Here is a 21,207-nt window from a genome sequence, read left to right on the forward strand (position 1 = left end):
TAAACCCTGGCAGGCTAGGGTACTAATTTAACCCTACGGTTGCTACGGTTCTGGCGGGCTTTTAAAGTGGTTTGAGCCATCAGAACTTCAGTGCATCAGAGGCGTGGCTTCCAAAGGTACCTTTCGCCTGAAAGGTACCTTTTCAAAACCTTTCAAAACCTATACAAGGAAGAGACGAACAGAACCCCACTGTATCCTGTGTCTACATCATGCCTGTTTCATATATAAATTGGGTCCATCATGTTAATGCCAGTCACAGCGGTGTGACTCCATGATACTCTTAAGACGACAACATTCTAGATGGATGACAAACCGAACGGGTTCACATCTAACAACATATAGACATACAACTCCGTATAGACCCCACACAGCTCGGCCAATGAGCTGAGCCCGCACAAAATACTGTCAAGACATTCGTCCAATCCCATCCGCTCCTCTCCCCCCCGGGATCCTACATGTTGGCAGGAAGTTTGTGTCTGAGACCCTCGGAGTCTGTCCCGGTCAGGGGCAGGTGGGCGGGAGAGGCGGCGGCGGCAGTGTGGGCGGGGCTAGCGCCGGGGCGTTTGAGGTTTGGGCGGCGGTCGGAGGGGAAAGCATGGGCGGGACTAGTGGAGCGGGGCGCTGAGTCAGGTAGCGTGTTAGGAGTTGTTGCTGTTGTCGTGTTGGCGGAGGAGAGAAGGTGGCGGGTTAGTGGGGATGGGTGTGGTTTGGGGGGTTGAGGGCGTGGCAGGGTGGAGGGGCGACGCTGTCGTGATGGTGGCGGGAGCAGCGCCGGGAGACTGTTGGACCGGATGTACAGAGAACTTGACTTTACCGGGAGGACCGGTGGTGGGTGTCTGTGCAGGCATGGAGCTCTGAACATGGGGAGGGGCAGAGAAGGAAGGGGCGGGAATGGGTGGGGCTCTGGCAGGGGGAGTGGGGGGGTTGAGGGGGTAGGCGGTCTGACTGGGAGCGACTGGGGGAAAAGAGGGCCGTTGCAGCACCTGGGAAGGGGAGAGGGTAGGGGTACGGGCCTGGGTGGGGGTGTGGGAGGGGGTGTGGGTGGGAGTTTGGGCGGGGGTACGGGACTGCGTAGGGGTTTGGCTGGGAGTTTGGGTGGGGGTACGGGACTGGGTAGGGGTTTGGCTGGGAGTTTGGGTGGGGGTACGGGACTGGGTGGGGGTTTGGCTGGGAGTTTGGGTGGGGGTACGGGACTGGGTGGGGGTTTGGCAGGGAGTTTGGGCGGGGGTACGGGACTGAGTGGGGGTGTGGCTGGGAGTTTGGGTGGGGGTACGGGACTGAGTGGGGGTGTGGGTTGGGGTGTGGGTGGGGGTACGGGACTGGGTAGGGGTTTGGCTGGGAGTTTGGGTGGGGGTACGGGACTGGGTGGGGGTTTGGCTGGGAGTTTGGGCGGGGGTACGGGACTGGGTGGGAGTTTGGCTGGGAGTTTGGGTGGGGGTACAGGACTGGGTGGGAGTTTGGCTGGGAGTTTGGGTGGGGGTATGGGACTGGGTGGGAGTTTGGCTGGGAGTTTGGGTGGGGGTACGGGACTGGGTGGGAGTTTGGCTGGGAGTTTGGGTGGGGGTACGGGACTGGGTAGGGGTTTGGCTGGGAGTTTGGGCGGGGGTACGGGACTGGGTGGGAGTTTGGCTGGGAGTTTGGGTGGGGGTACGGGACTTGGTGGGAGTTTGGCTGGGAGTTTGGGTGGGGGTACGGGACTGGGTGGGGGTATGGGTGGGGACGGGGGACTGGGTGGGGGTCAGGATGGGGTTACGGAGCTGGGTGGGGGCCAGGGAGGCCTGCATGGGGGGCTGCTGGGTGGGGGTGAGGATGGGGGAAGGGGTCGGCGCAGGGCTGGGACCAGAGAGAGGAGAGGGGGACGGAGGCGTGACGGAGGAGGAGGCCTTCGCCCCCCTGGGACCGTGGGGGTGGGTGGAGGAGGAGGTGGGCGGGCTCAGTTTGGGTGCCGAGCACGGAGGAGGCAGAGAGGACGATGACGACGTCGATGGCGGCGGCTGTGTGTGCGTGGCAGTGTGCGTTTTGGCGTGTGCGGGCACCGGGGCAGCGTAGGAGGCCGGTTGTGCGCCGGCGGTTTGAACGTGAGAGGCGACGGCTTGTGTGTTGGCGTGCGCGGCAGCGTGTGTGTGCACGGCGCCGGGCTGTGCAGGGCTGTGTGCTGATGAGACGCACTGAAACAGGGGGGTCTGTGGGAGGACGGCGGCGGGGACCGCCGTAGAACTCAGCACCCCGGCGCTGCCGCCTCTGGCCAGGGGTCCGGCGAGCAGGAAGGGAGCGGCCAGGATGTTTCCTCCGGAGGCCTTGCGGTGCAGAGGGGGCTGAGGCTGGAGGCCCTGCACCCAGGAGCGGTGAGGCAGGCTGGGCTGCGAGGCCGACAGCAGCCTCGCCTCCTGGGTCAGCCTGCCCAGCGCGGGGAGACCCTGGCAGCCCCCCGGAGGCCCTCCTCCTCCTCCTCCGTGGCGCAACAGCGCTTCCTTGGCCCGCTGCTGGCCGAGCGCGGAACTACGCCCGTCCGACGTCGTCGTCGTCTGAGGGCCGCCGGCCGGCAGGGCGGGGGGAGCGGTGGGAGAAGGGTTCGGCGGAGGCGTGGGTGGCGCCACCTTGTGGATGGGCGGGGTACAGGTCCCGCCGCCCCCTGTCGTCGCCGGGGGCGTCGTCCCGGGAGAGCCGCCGCCCATCATCATGACGGAGGAGGACAGGGGGGGAGGATCCCCCCCGCCCGCGTGGAGGCGGAGGCCGTAGTGGAAGGTCCGCCCCAGCTGGAAAGAAGAGGAGGAGGAGGCCGGCGGGGTTTTGGCCGCCATCGCTTGGGACGGCGGGGATATGATCCCCCCGCCGCGCGGGGACAAGCCCCCCATCCCCCCAGCGCCCATCATCCCGATGAGGGAGCTGACGGACGGCCGCTGCAGCATGGGCTGCAGGACGGAGGGCGGCGGGAGCCCCCCCCGCGGCGACGACAGGGGGAAGGAGGCGGAGGAGGGCGAGATGAGCGGCGAGGGCAGGAAGATGGCGGCGTGTTGCTGCTGCTGGTGCATGAGGGCGATGGCCACGTTGGTGGTGGCGGCCGCCGCCTGCAGCGGGGCGTGGACCAGCGGCGCCCAGATCACGGGCCGCGGCCGCGGGGACACCGAGCCGCTGGCCCCCTGGTGGTGGCCCCTCGCCGCTGCGGCCGCCGCGATGGCGTCCTGCATGGCGGGCATGCTGTCGTGCTTGACGATCTGCTGCACCAGCATGCTGTCGCAGGAGCCCAGGCCGCCGTGCATGGACAGCCCCCCGCCGCCGCCGCCGCCGCGACCTCCGCGACCCATGCTGCCTCCCATCATGGAGCCGCCCTGGGAGGACTTACGCATGAGCATGGAGTTCTTCCTCCCTGGAAGCACGGAGAAGAAACAGCAAGGTTTCATGACGTTAATTTTCATTTTTTCCCCGTTTTTTTTTCTTTTAGGTTTTTTTATTACCTCAATTACACCCCACACACACAACCTGAACTTTTGAACATTCAGTGGATTTTTCAGTGGTTTGGGGTTTTCTCAGTGTGTTCTGAAGCCTTTTGAGCTGCAGTGAAAACAGACAAAACAGGCCGCAACAGTGACATCTGCTGGCAAATTGTGATGTCATATGTGGGATTTGTGGACTCTTAAATCACGGTCCACAGGAAAATCAGAGCACGTGTTTGAGCCAGAAAACCTCAGACCACAGAAAATCGACTGAAATAACTAAAAGTTCAGATTTTTTGGGTGCAATTGAGCTCAGAATTTTTTTTTACAAAAACTTTTTTTTAATGTCACGATCCCTTTAAAACAGTGATGGAAAAAGTACTCACATGTTGTAAAAGTATCAATACTGCAATATAGAAATGCTCTGTTACACATGAGTACAAGTCCGGAATTCAAACTGTACTTATGAGTTCAAGTACAGAAGTACAGAGTGCAGCCAGATCCGTGATTGGAAGTTTATTTTATCCTCCAAATGGGCGGAATATATATATGTATACTAGGGATGTGCCGATGAGACATTTTGGCCGATATCGATATCCGATATAATTAATTGCTGTTCTGGCCGATAACCGATATTATACCGATATAATAATAAACTTTATTTGTATAGCACCTTTTTTGACAGTGTCAGACAAGATAAAAACAACAGTGTTACATAACAATCAAACAGCAGGCAGATAATGATCTCATTTTGTATTGAAAGATTATAATAATTTTGTCCATTCTGAAAAATACATATGCACTGCAGGCTTAGGCAAGTCAGATTTAACTTTAATACCTTCATATTTAATATTGTGAGCTTGTAGATCTGTTCAAGCTGTTACTTTTTATTTGGGCTTGTTTCTTTGTAAAGACAGACCGATTAATCGGACCGATTAATGAATCGGTCTGATTGATTAATCGAACCGATGCCGGTTAATCTAATCGCCCGATACCGATTAATCTCCCATCACTAATGTATAGTATACATATACAACTGAAGCACTGGTTCTCTAAGGCTATTAGAGATGTCCACTCTCTGGACATGTTTAAATCTATAGGCTGAAAAGTGAAAACCCATATTTGCACTAAACGTTCTCACGGGTTTCATTGAAACCATTGTTATGTCCAGCTCTTCTGTGGTTTTGGGCGGCGGTGGCTCAGGGGTAGAGTGGCCGGAGGGGAACCGCAAGGTTGCCAGTTCAACAGTGGCGTGCACAGATAGACACTAGGGGGTTGGTAGAGCATCCCCTACCATTTTCCCTCTGGACAAATGCGCCCTTTTGATTTTGTTTTTTACAGTGTACACTGTACAGTATTATTCTAATATATTATTTAAGCCCCAAAATCTATAAATCACACTACCGGCTGGTTCCACGCGCTGCACAAGGTGCCCTTTTTTTCACTTGAGCACCTGCCCCTCTAAATGTCTGTGCACGCCACTGCAGTTCAATCCCGGGCTCCCCCAGAGGTAGTGTCGAAGTGTCCTTGAGCAAGACACTGAACCCCTAATTGCTCCCGATGTGCAGCTTGGTGCCTTGCATGGTTTCCTAGGTCATCTGTGTATGAATGTGTGTGTGAATGTAATGCACAATCTATGTAAAGCGCTTTGGATAAAGGCGCTATATAAATGCACCATTTTACCATTTTTTAAACACTATTTTGTAATGTTGTTTATTTTTATTTTCTGTTCCTTTTTTGCTGTGCACTACCACATGGTAATTGTTGTGTAGATGAAGTGCGCTGGCACATCTTACTGTGTTTATTTGCTACTGTTATGTAATTTGTTGTATGACTTGCTGCACATGAGACCCCTTGGGGTGATGCTGCACTATAAAGAAAAAAAATCACACCCGTGTGAACTGAGTGGTGTAAGGTCTTATATAGCCTGATCAGCTGTGGTCTGACGTAATGTCTGACGTAATGAAATCACACCCGTGTGAACTGGGTGACCGTAGCAACCATGCTCATTTTTTACGAACAGACAGACAGACAGACAGACTAACAAAGCCAGTCATAGGAGTGGTTTACACCACTCAATAAACTGAAACTGGTTCCCAAACTGGGGGTTTAATAATTATTATTATTATATTTTTCATCGCCAGGTGATTTGTTTTCTCGTGCAACAGGAAACAAACCAACTTAAAGTGTAGTGACTGGGTATCTGCACATTTCTAAAGTCACAATTTAATGACCTTTTTTATGCCTTAATATAGGTGAGAACGACCGCAAGGGCTGAGCCACTCTCCCGGAATAATGTCACTTCATTATGTCAGCAGCACTGTCATAGAAGTTTCATCTTAAATTGTCTCATATTATGATGTAAAAGAAACAAAAAGAGCAATTGTGAAAAAGCTAGGCTATTTGTGGAACCGAGGCAAACTAAATGAAATGCCTACAATTCCAAGTGCTTGTCAGTAATTCATAAAAAAATATGATTACTATTATTATTATTTATTTTATTTTATTTTGATGCCACAAAACGGCCTGGCCAATCAGCGGCAGCTAGAGGCGGGATCAAGGCATACACAGTGCTGCCTTGATCCCGCCTCTAGCTGCCGCTGATTGGCCAGGCCTTTTTGTGGCCGGAGCATCAAGTCTGCCTGAGAGTTCCCAGATGGGAGCAGGAGGGGGGAACCCAGTGTACTCTCTGCTGCCCCATCTGGCGGAGTCATTACAAGGAGCTTACAGACCGACCCAGCACACGCAGACGACGATGAGCCAATGTGGACAGAGAGAGAGAGAGAGAGAGAGAGAGAGAGAGAGAGAGAACATAATTATTACCGATCCGGTCCAGTCGGTCGACGGCCACGGTCTCGAAGGCGCGCCTCATCATGGGGTGCTCCTCCAGGACCTCGTTGAAGTTGTCCACGCTCAGAGAGTACAGGCGGCAGTACGTGTCCGCACGCACGCTGGCCGTCCTCCTGCCGTGGGTCAGCAGACAGATCTCTGCATGGGAGGAGAGAGGAGAGGAGAGGAGAGGAGATCAGTACGTGTCCGCACGCACGCTGGCCGTCCTCCTGCCGTGGGTCAGCAGACAGATCTCTGCATGGGAGGAGAGAGGAGAGGAGATCAGTACGTGTCCGCACGCACGCTGGCCGTCCTCCTACCGTGGGTCAGCAGACAGATCTCTGCATGGGAGGAGAGAGGAGAGGAAAGGAGATCAGTACGTGTCCGCACGCACGCTGGCCGTCCTCCTACCGTGGGTCAGCACTCAGCAGACAGAGCTCTGCATGCATGGGAGGAGAGGAGAGGAGCAGGAGCAGGAGCTTAAAACTAAGAGGAGAAATGTTCGTCGACTACCTTTTTCCACTGACGAAAATTAAATGGACACTAAATGAAGACTAAGCTATGATGACTAAGGCCTGACTCACACCTTCGCAACAGATTGATGTATGCTTGTTGTATGCAAAGGGTGTGAGACATCTTGCCCCGATGCATTTCCAATGGGAGTCACATGGTTTGACACAACATTTGTGTTGTATGAGGGGGAGGGGGGCAGTCGAAACACAGCCGAAAGCCATACAACAGCTTGTAGTCCAAAATGTGGACTACAAACCATGTGACGGCCATGACACTCACAACATTCATACAACAAGCATGCATCAATGTTGTATGCTAGATCGAAAGGTGTGAGTGAGGCCTAGGACTAAGACTAAATATACTGACAATTTCGTTATTTCTTTTAGTGACAGATGTAGCCACACACAATCTATGGACCATTGTCTGAAATCCCAGTTGAAGAGAAAGAAATATAGCTGCAGGCAGTGATAACAGGCACTTTGAACAGGCATAACTCATGCCTCGTCTGTCTGTCTGTCTGTATGTCTGGGCTGGGTACGGACAGCTGCAATACCGCTGGGTGACCTAAAGTGGCACTGTTGAGCAGCCTAAAATGGCTTATTGCTTGGTCCCGTCTTATCGCTGCTTGTAGCTATATTTATTATTATTATTAAGGGACCAAGAAGTCACAAAGTGACTTTGGTCACTTATTGTTTTTGTGTTTTTTTCTTCTTCTTCTACTTCTTCTTCTTCTCCTTCTCCTTCTTCTTCCGCCAAAAATAGCTGTTCTGGCTGAACCGTGCAGTCGGTTTTCGTGAAACGCGGTAATCTGGTAGAGGGCCATGCCAAACGGTGACTATGCGAAGCCCATGACGATTGGCCAAATGGTGGCGCTATAGCGCTCAATTGAAAATGCTAACTTTGAACGTGCATAGCTCATGAACCGTTTGACCGTTGGCAATGACACTTTGATACACATGTGTCTCCTCATGCCGAACAACGTTCGTGTTCTGACTTTTGACCTCTGACCTTTAGATCACCCGCCATTTTGAATGATATGAAATACAGTTAAAATGTATCTCCTCCCAGGATCTTTGATCAAAATGCACAAAAACGTCTACACGTGAACTTTGGACCTATACGGACAACAAATCGTAGTACATTTTGTTTAAGTTATCTGAAATTCCAGTTGAAGAGAACTTTGTACGTGAAAACATGAACAGCGTTCACACTGTAATAATGGATAATGACATGCCCAAAACGAGGATACACATGATTGGTATCAAACTTGTAGTCACTGATTGTCTCTGTGTAGCTCAGTCAGTAGAGCCTTCAAACCACAAGGTTGTGTGTTCAAATCCGGGTAACGACTCAGCCTGTGATTCTTATTTGTGCATATTGTTCTTATAGAGCTCCGAAGTCTGTCGTCACTTTCAGTAGAGGTCGTCAATCTCCAGGTTCATGTATTTGTTTATTTGCATTAAGATCCCCAAACGGCGATTTTAGGTCGCTTCATATAAGAACTGTGTTTGAAAAATAAACCGACCACCTCAGCGTTTCTGTCAGGGGAGTGGCTGTGCGTCGTTAATGATGTCCATTCATATTTGATACAGCCAGTTTCTAGAGAAAATGGAATTAATGTGACCGCAAAAGCCTTGAAACTACATATGAATGCAATGTCGCTGAGCATATACGTCACGCCCAGCTGTCAACATATTGCGTTCCTGAGATTCCTCGTTGACGTAAGCTCAGCTGGTGGTGACTCGACTCGTACTAACCACGATACATTATATATCAATAAAATAAAAATAAAAATAAACGTAATTAACGTTCAGTTTCTGTTGTGCGACGGGCTGCGGGCAGAAGCAGCCTACCCGGAAATGTAGTCTCTGGGTTGTTTGGCTCGTTTCTAACGCTTATTTTGTTACTCTTTGGGTATATTTGTACATTTCCACCTTCAGTCGATGCTTCATATCCATATGAGTGAAAAGGCCGGGGTGATCGGTTTATTTTTCAAACACAGTTCTTATATGAGGCGATCTAAAATCCCCCTATGGAGAGTACAATGCTTATAAAAACATACATGAACCTTTTCGCTCACTGCCCTCTACTGGTAGTAGAGGGCAGTGACGTCAGGACTTCGGTGCTCTATTGCTTTCTTTCTTGGTCCCGCCTTATCGCTGCTTGCAGCTATATTTATTATTATTATTATTATTATTATTATTATACAATTTGGCCTTGAATGAACCGTGTCGCACAGATTGTGATTCATCGGCACACCCAGGGTGTCTGCTTGCAGGAGGAGGAGGAGGTTCGGCTGTGATTCATGGGCACACCCAGGGTGTCTGCTTGCAGGAGGAGGAGGAGGTTTGGCTGCCGTCATGTGGATATTGGCGTTTCTAATCCTCTCTAACCGTATAATCTAATCCTCTCTCATCTAATCTTTTAATTTATGTATTTTATCTAGAGTAGCCCAATTTGTAAGCATTTTTAGCTCCCAGCAAGAATTTAGTCCTCCTAACCCTGCCCACGCATTCCTGTGGTGGTGCCACTGTGATAATAACCTACCGGCTCACCCAGGGGTGGACTGACTGGCCACAGGACGTAGCGGTCATATTACCGGTGGGCCGCGACCGTAGGGGGCCACTCAAGTTATGATATGATTAAAAAAAAGGTTTTTTTTCGTTTTTTGGACAGGCGGAGGTGAGTGACAAATAAACCCTCTTCTGTCTTGAATCCTTTTGCCAGCATTCTTGTGAGAGCAACAAAGGGTTGTGTGGTTCTCTGTTGGTTTGTGTCATTGATGTTGTTCTGTAAAAGTGGTGGTATTAGGGCTTGTTTGTTTGTATTGTGTCTTGGAAGAGCGGGCGGTAGAGTTTCTACTATCTGCACGCTGGTTGTGGTGGGCCGGTCTGGGCCAAATTCAGCTCGAAAATGACCGGGTCGAATTTTTGTCCCAGTCCAGCCCTGGGCTCACCTACCAGTGAGGAGCCCCAACCAGGTGGACGTGGTTCTCCTGTTCAGGGACGCGCACACGTATATAGACATCAGTACAGTACAGCACCACTCAGTTCAGACGCGTCTGATTTGTTTTCTCTCTCACAGTGTTGATATAACACTCACCTCAGCTAAATAGGAGCTTTTCAACTGAATTCGCTGGGATTTGTTGGATACTGTAATGATGTTGATTCAGATACGTTTGCTGCTGCGTTTTTAAACTTAACCCAGTCGAAGGCCTCATTCACACCTAAAAGACACCTGTCTTGTCCATGTCTTGTGTCTTGTCCGTGTTTAATGGCCGCCCCTAATGCATTTCCAATGGAAGTCACATGGTTTGACCAAACATTTTTGTTTGATGGCTGTGCTCTGCCCCCCTCCCCCGCATCAAACAAAAATGTTTGGTCAAACAATGTGACTTCCATTGGAAATGCATTGGGGCGGCCATTAAACACGGACAAGACAGCCGTCTCAATAGTGTGATTGAGGCCAAAGAACAAGATGTATCTGGGCCAGCACACACACGACTCTTACTCTCGACTTCGGTTTTGAGTTGTGCAACCACTCCATTGCCCAGCAACGTGTGTCCCTGGCTGGGTCAGAGCACGGAAATAGCGTGTGTTTTTTTCACCACCAAGTGTCACTGTTGCGCAGCCTAACACACGCACGCACGACACACACTCACACTCACACTCACACACACACACACACACACACACACAGTACAGTACAGTACAGTACAGTACAGTACAGTACAGTACAGTACAGTACAGTACAGTACAGTACAGTACAGTACAGTACAGTACAGTACAGCACAGCACCTTTCAGTTCAGACGTCTCGGATTTTTACATCTCGGACTGAACCTCTCTGTCTTATTGATGTATTTGTTTCCGACCGCAAGTGCATTACTTGTAATATCATTCTTAATGCTAACACCCAGTTCGCCCCAAACACACCATCCATCACACTCTCAATGCACTCCGCTGAAGAAGTTTGTAGAGCCAATAAAGGTATGACATTCCCTGTGGAGAGACCCAGTGATTTAGTCGGCTGTTTGAACAACCTCTGCTTGTCAGCCATATATTTGGGTCGCTCCGTTTAAGAACAAATCAATTTATACGGGTTAGCCTGACTGTCCCCTTGGATGAATAATAACAATAGGCCTTAACACATTCTGGGCGGGAAGTGGGAACCCCTTTTGGTGTTTTAAAGCATTGTGTTATACTTTTAGCTATTGGAAAATAGCAGATCTACAAGCTCGTAGCGTGGCACCGAGTGCCGCGCTACGAGCTTGTAGGTCTGCTATTTTTGAAAAATCGCGAAAATGTGGTGCAAATCTTTGAATATATATTCTTTCAGAGCGATTTCTTTTTAACTCAAATCTTTACTTCTGAGGGTTTCCTGGATCAACATATTTTCAGACGGGGGTCGTGGCCATTTACATTTTTGGGGTCCTTGACATGAAATATTGAGCACCACTAGATACAGAAACATAGGTATTTCAGAAAACGGTCAGTATTTAGGGACCGGTCGAAATTTAAATAGGGGTACCCCTGGAGGAAATGTATGTGTCCTGATATAAAATACCATCACCCTCCCTGTGAAAAAATCCAGTCCCCTCCCAAGGTGATTAAACAAAAAGGAATCACCCTCCCCTATTAATTAATAACACATTTACCTGAGTATTATTTATTCCTAACTTTAATCTGCTAGCGTTTTTAATATGTGAGAAAATAAAGTGACCGCAAAAATCACGAAAACAATGGTCTCATAGTCTAACGCCTAACACAGCAAGCTATGGAAGCTATTGAAAAGTGGGGGTTGTAGTGTGTACTAACACACTTGGATAGGCCAAGCACTGACGGGGAACAATGAAAACCGGTCCTGTTGGGAAGAACCAAGTGAAAGCAACAGAGGGGTATCGTTGACCAAAGTTGTACTTTAATTCAGAAAAGCTGTAGTATTAGATATATATATATAAAACCTGGACTATTTTATTATCAAAATTGGATCACCCTCCCTTGGACTCTAAATAAAATTAGCTCACCCTCCCTCTGACTAAAATTAAAAAGACATGGCCCTCCCCTATTTTCCTCCAGGGCCCCCTTTTCTAAATTTCGACTGGTCCCTTAGAAGGCATTTGTAGAATCGTCCTCAGGTCTAAATGGGTTAAAAGAGAGCGCAGAAAGGTTGAGCAGGTGGAAAAATACAAAACTGGGGATTCGTGACATCCACATGAAGGAATCACAGAGAGAATGAGGTTAGAAGGTTCAAAGTTCAAGGTTATGTGTAAAGGTATACATTAGAGTAAAACTTAATTTTGTTCGTCTTCTTTCAGACAATGCAGCAGCACCATAGGTAATAATAACCAGTAAAAGACGCCCTGAGGGCGAGAAGCGCGACCTCACCCGCTGAAACAACAGAGCTTCTTAATAAGGCACACTTGAGAAGCAGGAGCTAAACTTATTAATCTGGTGTCAGTGAGGTCAGATGTAGTAGAGTTGCTGGCCCGGCTCATATTATGCAGATGCGCGGTCGTGCATCATCGTACCAAAACACAGTGGCGTGCACAGACATTTAGAGGGGCAGGTGCTCAAGTGAAAAAAAAGGGCACCTTGTGCAGCGCGTGGAACCGGCCGGTTGCCTTAAGATTTATAGATGTTGGGGCCTAAATAATAAATTAGAAGCTTTTTTATTAAGAATTGATCAATGTCACCATGGTCCACATACTGTTTTTTTCCTTTTTCTTCAAAAGGACACATTTGTCCAGAGGGAAAAGGCCAGTGTCTATCTGTGCACGCCACTGCCAAAACACGGAAGACAGTTGACCGCATGGCCTCAAGTAGCCTGTACTTAAGTACAATGTTGAGGTATTTGTACTTTACTTGAGTATTTCCAATTTCCAGTACTTTTACTTCTACTCCACTACATCTCAGAGCCAAAATTTGTACTTTTATTCCACTACAATTATTTGAAAACTTTAGTTACTAGTTACTTTGGCGATTTTAATTTTGATTAGAAAACATACATTAAACCACTTCAACCCTATACATTTTCGGCCATTTGAAAAGAGCCGATCTACAAGCTCACAATGCGTTGCAACGCGACGCATTGAGAGCTTGTAGATCGGCTCTTTTCAATAGAACTTGTGAAATGGGACCTTCTGCAATGGGACATTCTGCAATATGAATACTTTTACTTTTAGTACTTTAAGTACATTTTGATGCCAATACTTTTGTACATTTACTCAAGTACATTTTCAATTCCGTACTTTTACTTGTAACGGAATGGTTCTAAATTGCAGTATTGGTACTTTTACCTAAGTAAAACAATTGAGTACTTTTTCCACCACTGCTAAATTGTAAGGTAGAAGGGCTTATCGGTGCTCAGCAGGGACAACTTGTCAGAGAGACTATTGAATAGAGGAAGGGAGCGCTGCCGTGGTCCCTTGTTTGTTGAACTGAATACAGGTGCTCTTTGGCAAGGTTTAATTATCATCATCATCATACTATAATCATACTATCATCATCATACTATAATCATACTATCATCATCATACTATAATTCTGACAATGTCTGTCTGTCTGAATGTGTGTCACTGTGACTGCCGTAGCTCCTCAATGCCTGCACCAATCACTCCCACTTTTCACACAGGCATTGACCATAATAATATGGAGGTCTCAACGAAGCCCTTTTTCCAATTTAACAAATGATAAATTAATAATGAATTTATTAGTGAATTAAAAATGCGAAAACGCACCCAGGGCGCAGTACCCCCAGCAGCCACAAGGCGGCAAGTATTTCACAGCGGGTAAGGGCTAGTGAAAATAAAGAAGAGGATCCAAGGCACTCTGTTCCAGTGAAGTGAAAAAGCCTTTATTGTGAGTTTTAAGGCATGGCAAAGATAATTTACACAAAAGGGAGGACCAACGCATTTCGGCAAACAGCCTTCGTCAGGGTCCCATCTCCATCCCATCACCCGGGCACTTCAGGAGACACATTTACGATTCTGCAGGGGTGGCAACAACCCCGACCCCTGCAGAATGATAAATACGTGCGGAGCAGTCGAGTGCTCCACTATTTTAGTTGGGTATAGTCTCTCTGAGTCCCTGCAGCTTTGTGTCAAGACAACTGACTGACGACAGATTCTAGCCTTTTGTGTTTTTTTCGTGTAAATTAACGGTCTTCTTTGATCGTACTACAGCGCAGTGGTGGAAAAAGTACTCAATTGTTTTAAAAGTACCAATACTGCAATTTAGAACTACTTCGTCACAAGTAAAAGTACGGAGTTGAAAATGTACTTGAGTAAAAGTACAAAAGTATCTAAAAGTACTTAAAGTACTAAAAGTTAAAGTATTCATATCGCAGAATGTCCCATTTCACAAGTTCAAAATGTGTAGAAAATCTATTGAAAAGAGCCGATCTACAAGCTCTCAATGCGTCGCGTTGCAACGCATTGAGAGCTTGTAGATTGGCTCTTATCAAATAGCCGAAATGTATAGGGTTGAAATGGTTAAGGTGGTTACACACTGGACGCGTTTTTCGGAAAAAAACGCTAGAAATTGGAAATACTCAAGTAAAGTACAAATACCTCAAAATTGTACTCAAGTACAGTACTTGAGTAAAAGTATACTTACTTAAAGTAGTACTTTCCACCACTGCTACAGCGACACACAAAAGTAGCAGTTCTGCTGCTTTTGAATTTGAATCCTGAACGGTAACAGTTGTGGACATTATTATGAGGTTTCCACTTCGACAGAGACGATATCTATTGAGCCACCGACCTCAACCAGGCACTGGCACCAGTTTATTGAGTGGTGCAACCACTCCAAGGAGCAGCAATGTCCGTGACTATGTGACTATGTTACTATGTTTAGAGTACCAGTAGGGGCAAAAGTGGCGCTGTTGTGCCAGAAACAGAGAGATCGAGATAATGCTGCACTGTTGCCTGCTAATGAGAGAGAGAGAGAGAGAGAGAGAGAGAGAGAGAGAGAGAGAGAGAGAGATAGAGGGGCAGGGGGAGAGGGGAGTTGCACCACTCAGTTCACATGGGTGTTATTTTTTTTTAAGCTATTGATGGGAAGTTACCACCCTACATCACGTTGCTGCTAAATTGGAAAATGAATACTCGTCAGACCCGTTCAAGTGCATGGCTTACACTAGAGGTCCCATCTGTGCACCCTGAACTGTCTTACACTAGAGGTCCCATCTGTGCAGTCTGAACTGTCTTACACTAGAGGTCCCATCTGTGCAGTCTGAACTGTCTTACACTAGAGGTCCCATCTGTGCAGTCTGAACTGTCTTACACTAGAGGTCCCATCTGTGCAGTCTGAACTGTCTTACACTAGAGGTCCCATCTGTGCAGTCTGAACTGTCTTACACTAGAGGTCCCATCTGTGCAGTCTGAACTGTCTTACACTAGAGGTCCCATCTGTGCAGTCTGAACTGTCTTACACTAGAGGTCCCATCTGTGCAGTATGAACTGTCTTACACTAGAGGTCCCATCTGTGCAGTCTGAACTGTCTTACACTAGAGGTCCCATCTGTGCAGTCTGAACTGTCTTACACTAGAGGTCCCATCTGTGCACCCTGAACTGTCTTAGCCTGGTTAATAAACCAGACCGAATCAGCCGTTGGCAAAAAAAAGTTGCCTACCAGCGGATTTCGGTCTGGCGAGGCTCAGTAGCACGCCTCTTTCCTACAATCGAGAACAGGTCGGACCAATCGGGACACGGTATGCAATATGGGCGGGCTTTGGTACAGTGACGTTAAATGCTTGAGACTTTTGACTGACAGTAGCTCTGACCAATTGCGTCAAAGAGAAAATGTTTGAACCCGCCCCCCGGGAAATGAAATCCAAGTGGAGCCAGCCCAGACTGATATACCGCGACAGTGTTGTGTGATATTAGTCTGGCTTATTAGCCAGGCTAGAACTGTCTTACACTAGAGGTCCCATCTGTGCAGTCTGAACTGGGAAAATGTGCTGTCTGCTTCGATGCCCCTACTACATGGAACACTCTACACGCAAACACTGAAAATTGGTACCCCAATATCATATGGTCAATTTAATAACCTGCTTCTGAACCTCCCTATACCTCAATATGTAACTGTTTTTGAGTGGTGCAACCACTCCCTTACGGAGCTATGTGTGTGTGTGGGTGGCTGGGTGCGTCTGAGCACGAAAACAGCATGGTTGTTTTTCACCACCTGTGCGCACCTAACACACACACAAACGCACATATTAACTGTATAGATTTTGGGTGTACCAGTACAGTACAGTGACAGTACAGTAAAGTACAGTACAGTAGAGGGTACAGTAGAGGGACCCCCACACGGTAACTCTGTCATTTCTCAACCGCTTCGGACGCGGGGCGGCTCGCCGGAATCGGTTCGGCACCCTGGGTGCGTTCCTGTGGGCCAGTACAGTGACAGTACAGTACAGTAGAGGGTACAGTAGAGGGACCCCCACACGGTAACTCTGTCATTTCTCAACCGTTTCGGACGCGGGGCGGCTCGCCGGAATCGGTTCGGCACCCTGGGTGCGTTCCTGTGGGCCAGTACAGTGACAGTACAGTACAGTAGAGGGTACAGTAGAGGGACCCCCACACGGTAACTCTGTCATTTCTCAACCGTTTCGGACGCGGGGCGGCTCGCCGGAATCGGGCCGGCACCCTGGGTGCGTTCCTGTGGGCCAGTACAGTGACAGTACAGTAAAGTAGAGGGTACAGTAGAGGGACTCCCACACGGTAACTCTGTCCCTCAACAGCCGTCGTCTCTCAGATGCATCCTCCTGACCCAGACAAGTTGACATCATCCCGATATCTATTTTTAACGACGCTCTCAACTCCCTGTAGTCCAAATGTACTCTCTATTGTTAAAACACCACGAACGCCCGCGGGGGTATTCAGGACCATTAAATCAGAGCGCCCACAGCGATTTGCAGCAACGGAGCACATTTAGCGAACGCACCAGGCGCTTATTTGTTCGGCCCAGAAAATTGTGTTTGTTGTCATGAGTTACATTACATTACATTACAGGTCTTTAACCCCTTTTGGTGGTTACATACATTATGTTATAATTTAGCTATTGAAAAATAGCAGATCTACAAGCTCATAGCGCGCCACCGAGTGGCGCGCTATGAACTTGTAGGTCTGCTATTTTTGAAAATATTTGTTTTAATTTCGACGTCAGGCCTGAATGGGTTAAATAAATACTTTATGAAACGTCTACGGGGGAAAAGAATTAATGGGAAATTGTCTTCCCGGGGCCGCTCGTCATGAAAAGGGGGCGGGACTGCGACGCTCTATATCCACCAACCCATAACAAAACCCCCAACAAAACCAGACCATCCATCCATCCATCCATCCATCTTCAACCGCTTATCCGTAGTCGGGTCGTGGGGGCAACAGCTCCACCAGAGTGTTCCAGACTTCCCTCTCCGGAGCAACATTAGTGACTTCCTCCTGGGGGGATCCTGAGACGTTCCAAGGCCAGTGAGTCGATGTGTTTCCTCCAACTGCGCCTTGGTCTGCCCCGGGGGGGTCTCCTCCCAGTGGGACGTGCCTCGAGGACCTCCCTATAGGGAGACGCCCGAGAGGCATCCTAACCAGATGTCCGAACCACTTAAGCTGGCTCCTTTCCAGGCGAAGAAGCAGCGACTCTACTCCCGAGTCTCTCTCGTGTGACAAAACCAGACCAGACCAACGGAAACCAAACCAAACCAGACCGACCGGGACTAAAACCAGGACTCACCTCCGAAATAGGAGCCGTCGCAGAGCTTGGTCTCATTGGTTCCGCGGGCCAGAATGCCGACGCGGCCGTGTTGGATGAAGTACATCTTGCGTCCGACGGTGCCCTCCCGAATGATGAAGTCCGCCGGCTGGAACACCTCGAAGCGCAGCTTGGTCAGCACCGCCGTCACAAAGTTAGGGTCCGCGTTGGCAAACAGAGGCATGTTGGCCACCAGACTGCGACAGTTGAAACTCACAATTTGCTACACAAGAGAGAGAGAGAGAGAGAGAGAGAGAGAGAGAGAGAGAGAGAGAGAGAGAGAAGGGCCATGCTATATAATTTAGTTGGGTTGTTGGTTGGTAATGTCAGGAATCCTCCCTAGACCTGGCCCTTGTGTTCACGCCCCCCTGCATTCCTATACCAATCAGTATTCAGCCTATTGCCTGTTTCTACTCACCTGCTGGCTGTTGCTCTAATTAGCGTGCGGCTATTTAAGTGAGTGAACTTCAACATCTCCATTTGTCAGTTTGTCGTCGTAACTCCTGCTTTGTGTTCCAGCCTGAACCTCCAGTTTCCCTGTCTGTTCCTGGACTTTGAAGCCGACTGACAGTTTTTGGGATTTTGCCTTTTGCCTTGCTGCCTTGTTTGCCTTTTTTTTGCCTTGTTTGCCTTTTTTTTTTTTTTTTATGTTTTTTGTGCCTTTCGCCTTTATTTTATATTTTTTATGGAGGGACAGACAGTAGGCTGACAGGAAATGGGGAGAGAGATGGGGGGGAAGACATGCAGTAAAGGCCGTCGGGATCGGGAGTCGAACCCGTGGCACACTGCCAGACTTGGGCTACCGGCCAAGGTGCCTGGACCATTGAGCCATGGCCCAGGCCGCCTTGTTTGCCTTTTGATGTGATACCTATGGTATTGAATTTTGTTCTGCCTTTTGGGAATTTAAGCAAAGACTGAGTTATCTGCATTCTGCCTGTTGCCTGCTATTTTCTGCATTTGAGTCTTTCTGAATACTCTGATGACAGGTAATTAAGGGGGGGGGGGGGCACCACAAACAATAAGCAGTTACATTCAGTCAGTTGGGCATAAACTTGAATTAGCCGTTGACATGTCGTGAAGCGTATAATCTGTGTGTGTGTGTGACAGTCAAAGCAAATTCAGTCAAATGTGTTTTTGAGTATATGATGTATTGCCATGTTTTTGTTTTTGCTTAATGTAAATCGCTCTGGATTAACCCATTTTGGGCGGGAAGTGTTTGGTGTTAGCATTATGCTATGCTTTAGCTATTGAAAAATAGCAGATCTACAAGATCATACAAGCTTGTAGAACAGCTATTTTTGAAAAATCAAAGAACGACTGACATAGAAACATAGCTTTTTCAGAAAACTGTCAGGATATAGAAGACATTTTTAGAATCTGATCTCAGGGCAAAATGGGTTAAGAGTGTCTGCTAAATGCCTAAATTGTAAATTGTAAAGAGAGATTACAGGTCCTTCCAACCAGACTCAATCTCTCTCTGTTGGTACCCTAATACGTTTCCTTCTCGTTGTCTGCACCATATTCTGAGTGGCTGCTATATGTATATAAGGGAATGTATACGTTGCTATAGGCACGACAGAATTGTTGACCTATTTATTAGCTAAGGACATACGTTCATAATTATGTTTCATCATCTGCCAAAATGTATAAGCACATGTATAAGCACAATGAAAATTATTCCTTTTTTCAGATGTCACAGGCTAGCTAATACCCCTGTTGTTGTTTATGATGAGGACAGTAGAGAAGTGACCATTTTGGAAGTGGCATGTATTTGTGACCACAGTCTGGATCTCTGGAAGAGGCCCTTATTACCAAGGTGCCTATAAGTACCAATGTCTTAAGGATGCTATGCTATTATACATTTATACAGCTTGGTTACAAATGTAAACTGCTTGCGGAAGCCTCAGTAATGTCCATGTCGGTTGTGAGAAGGCTTCCAGATTGCAGGACGCCAAGAGCTAAGAAATTGGCAAAATTCTGTTCAGTGGAGAAGGAGGCGATGCTGTGTGTGTGTGTGTGTGTGTGTGTGTGTGTGTGTGTGTGTGTGTGTGTGCGTGCGTGTGTGTGTGTATGTGTGTGTGTGTGTGTGTGTGTGCGCACCTCTTTCAGGGGTTCACTGAGCTCTCCCAGGATGTTCTCCTCATCAAACATCTTGCCCTGGAAACGATGCTCGTAATATTCATGGATCTTCTGACGCACGTCCGCAGGCAGCTTATGGAAGGACATGTACTGTTCCACTTGTTTGTACTGTAACGCACGCACGCACGCACGCACGCACGCACGCACGCACGCACGCACGCACGCACGCACGCACCACACACACACACACACACACACACACACAAATGGACATCAAACATCTCATAGCCTACTGTATAGCTGGCTGTTGTATAGCCTAGTGTTGAAGTTATGTTGCTATATCAGTAGTGTTCAAACCTTTTCAGGCCGTTCCAAGGACCTCCAGAAGTTAAAAATGTTTGCCTTAAAGATGGAGTGCCACAATCAGTTTTTCATGTGTCTATGAGGTGACAGTACTTCATTAGACACCCTGGAGTCGTTTGTATGTGCAATGGTGTATTAACTTTGTATTTAGAGTTTCTTCCTGGAGGCTGAACCCTTGACAGTCAAACGGGCCAATGAAATAAACAGTAATATAGTGACATCACACTATCAGCCCCTCCCCTACCCCCTCCCACTTTATCATACAACTACAGCTGTGGGTGCGGCTTCAGTTCAGGTGGATCACCACCCATCACCACCCACCAGGCAAACCAGGCATACTTAATGAACTGGTGGGCATGTCCACATAAAAGCATGATTTTAATAAATACTGTACACTTTTTGGAAAAAGTTCCTCCTTATATTATAATAATACCTGGTGGGAAAAAATCGTGGCACTCCATCTTTAAAACATCTTCCAAGATTTGCACACACTTTCAACATTTTTCAAAAATAGGTACAATGGTTCGTGTGGTTACGCTGTAGCGCTGCCACATATGTTAAAAAGGATTTATTTTATTTATGGCATTTAAAAGTGTATGTCAGAGATATTGTATAATGGTCCTTAATTAACGCCATCCTTTAAGGGTAATGTCCTAATATGTTTTATTTTGTTATTGTTTAAGGGGTGTTTTGAAAGCCTATGTTATGATTTGAGGGGATTGTTTTGATTGACGGGTCCGAGACTGTCTGACACACGTAAAGTAGGCGTTGGTGGCCGGCCCGCGGGAGAGAGGAACGAGAGAGGAAAACCATCCAGGAAGTCCACGGGAAACCTGGATCAGTTTGATCATTATTTATTTAATAATTAACTCTACTCGGAACGCTATAGGTGGAAAATAGCTAAGGCCACACTGCAGTGCGCTGTACTTTATACCCCGCGAGGATCCATTGTTGTTTTTCCCTTGGGAGTCATTACTTTTTGGATTACGTCGTTGCTGGGGATCCCTTTACTTTTTGGATAACTTTTGGATTAACGCTTTTGGATTGACATTGATTGAGTGACACTTTTCGTTTGTTCTGGGACGCGGTTTGGAGCCGTTTGGATTCACGGAACGATAAGGAACAATAGGAGCGTGCGGGCGCGTGCGCGAGACGCGGACTTTAATTACTCTTTTCTTACAGACCTATCTATTAAACTATTTAGCGGACGTACGTGCGTGCATGCGTGCGTGCGTGCGCGAAT

At 48.0% G+C, this 21,207-nt stretch overlaps 1 protein-coding gene across 1 annotated transcript in view; it reads right to left on the reverse strand.

Annotated features, from left to right (window-relative positions):
* Positions 1-638: 638 nt before the first annotated feature.
* The window catches only part of LOC306924420 (uncharacterized protein), a gene marked incomplete at its 3' end in the record, with an annotated part of 38,289 nt that continues 17,720 nt past the window's right edge, over positions 639-21,207 (reverse strand). Inside the window, exons 5-8 of the mRNA XM_079502916.1 lie at positions 19,623-19,769; positions 17,505-17,745; positions 6,258-6,422; positions 639-3,367 (exon numbers count right to left, since the gene is read on the reverse strand). Coding sequence (XP_079359042.1) covers positions 639-3,367; positions 6,258-6,422; positions 17,505-17,745; positions 19,623-19,769 — 3,282 coding nt within the window. The remainder of the gene's footprint in view (positions 3,368-6,257; positions 6,423-17,504; positions 17,746-19,622; positions 19,770-21,207) is intronic.

This window comes from Electrona antarctica (assembly GCF_951216825.1).
Source record: "Electrona antarctica genome assembly, chromosome: 6".
NCBI classification, from domain to species: domain Eukaryota; kingdom Metazoa; phylum Chordata; class Actinopteri; order Myctophiformes; family Myctophidae; genus Electrona; species Electrona antarctica.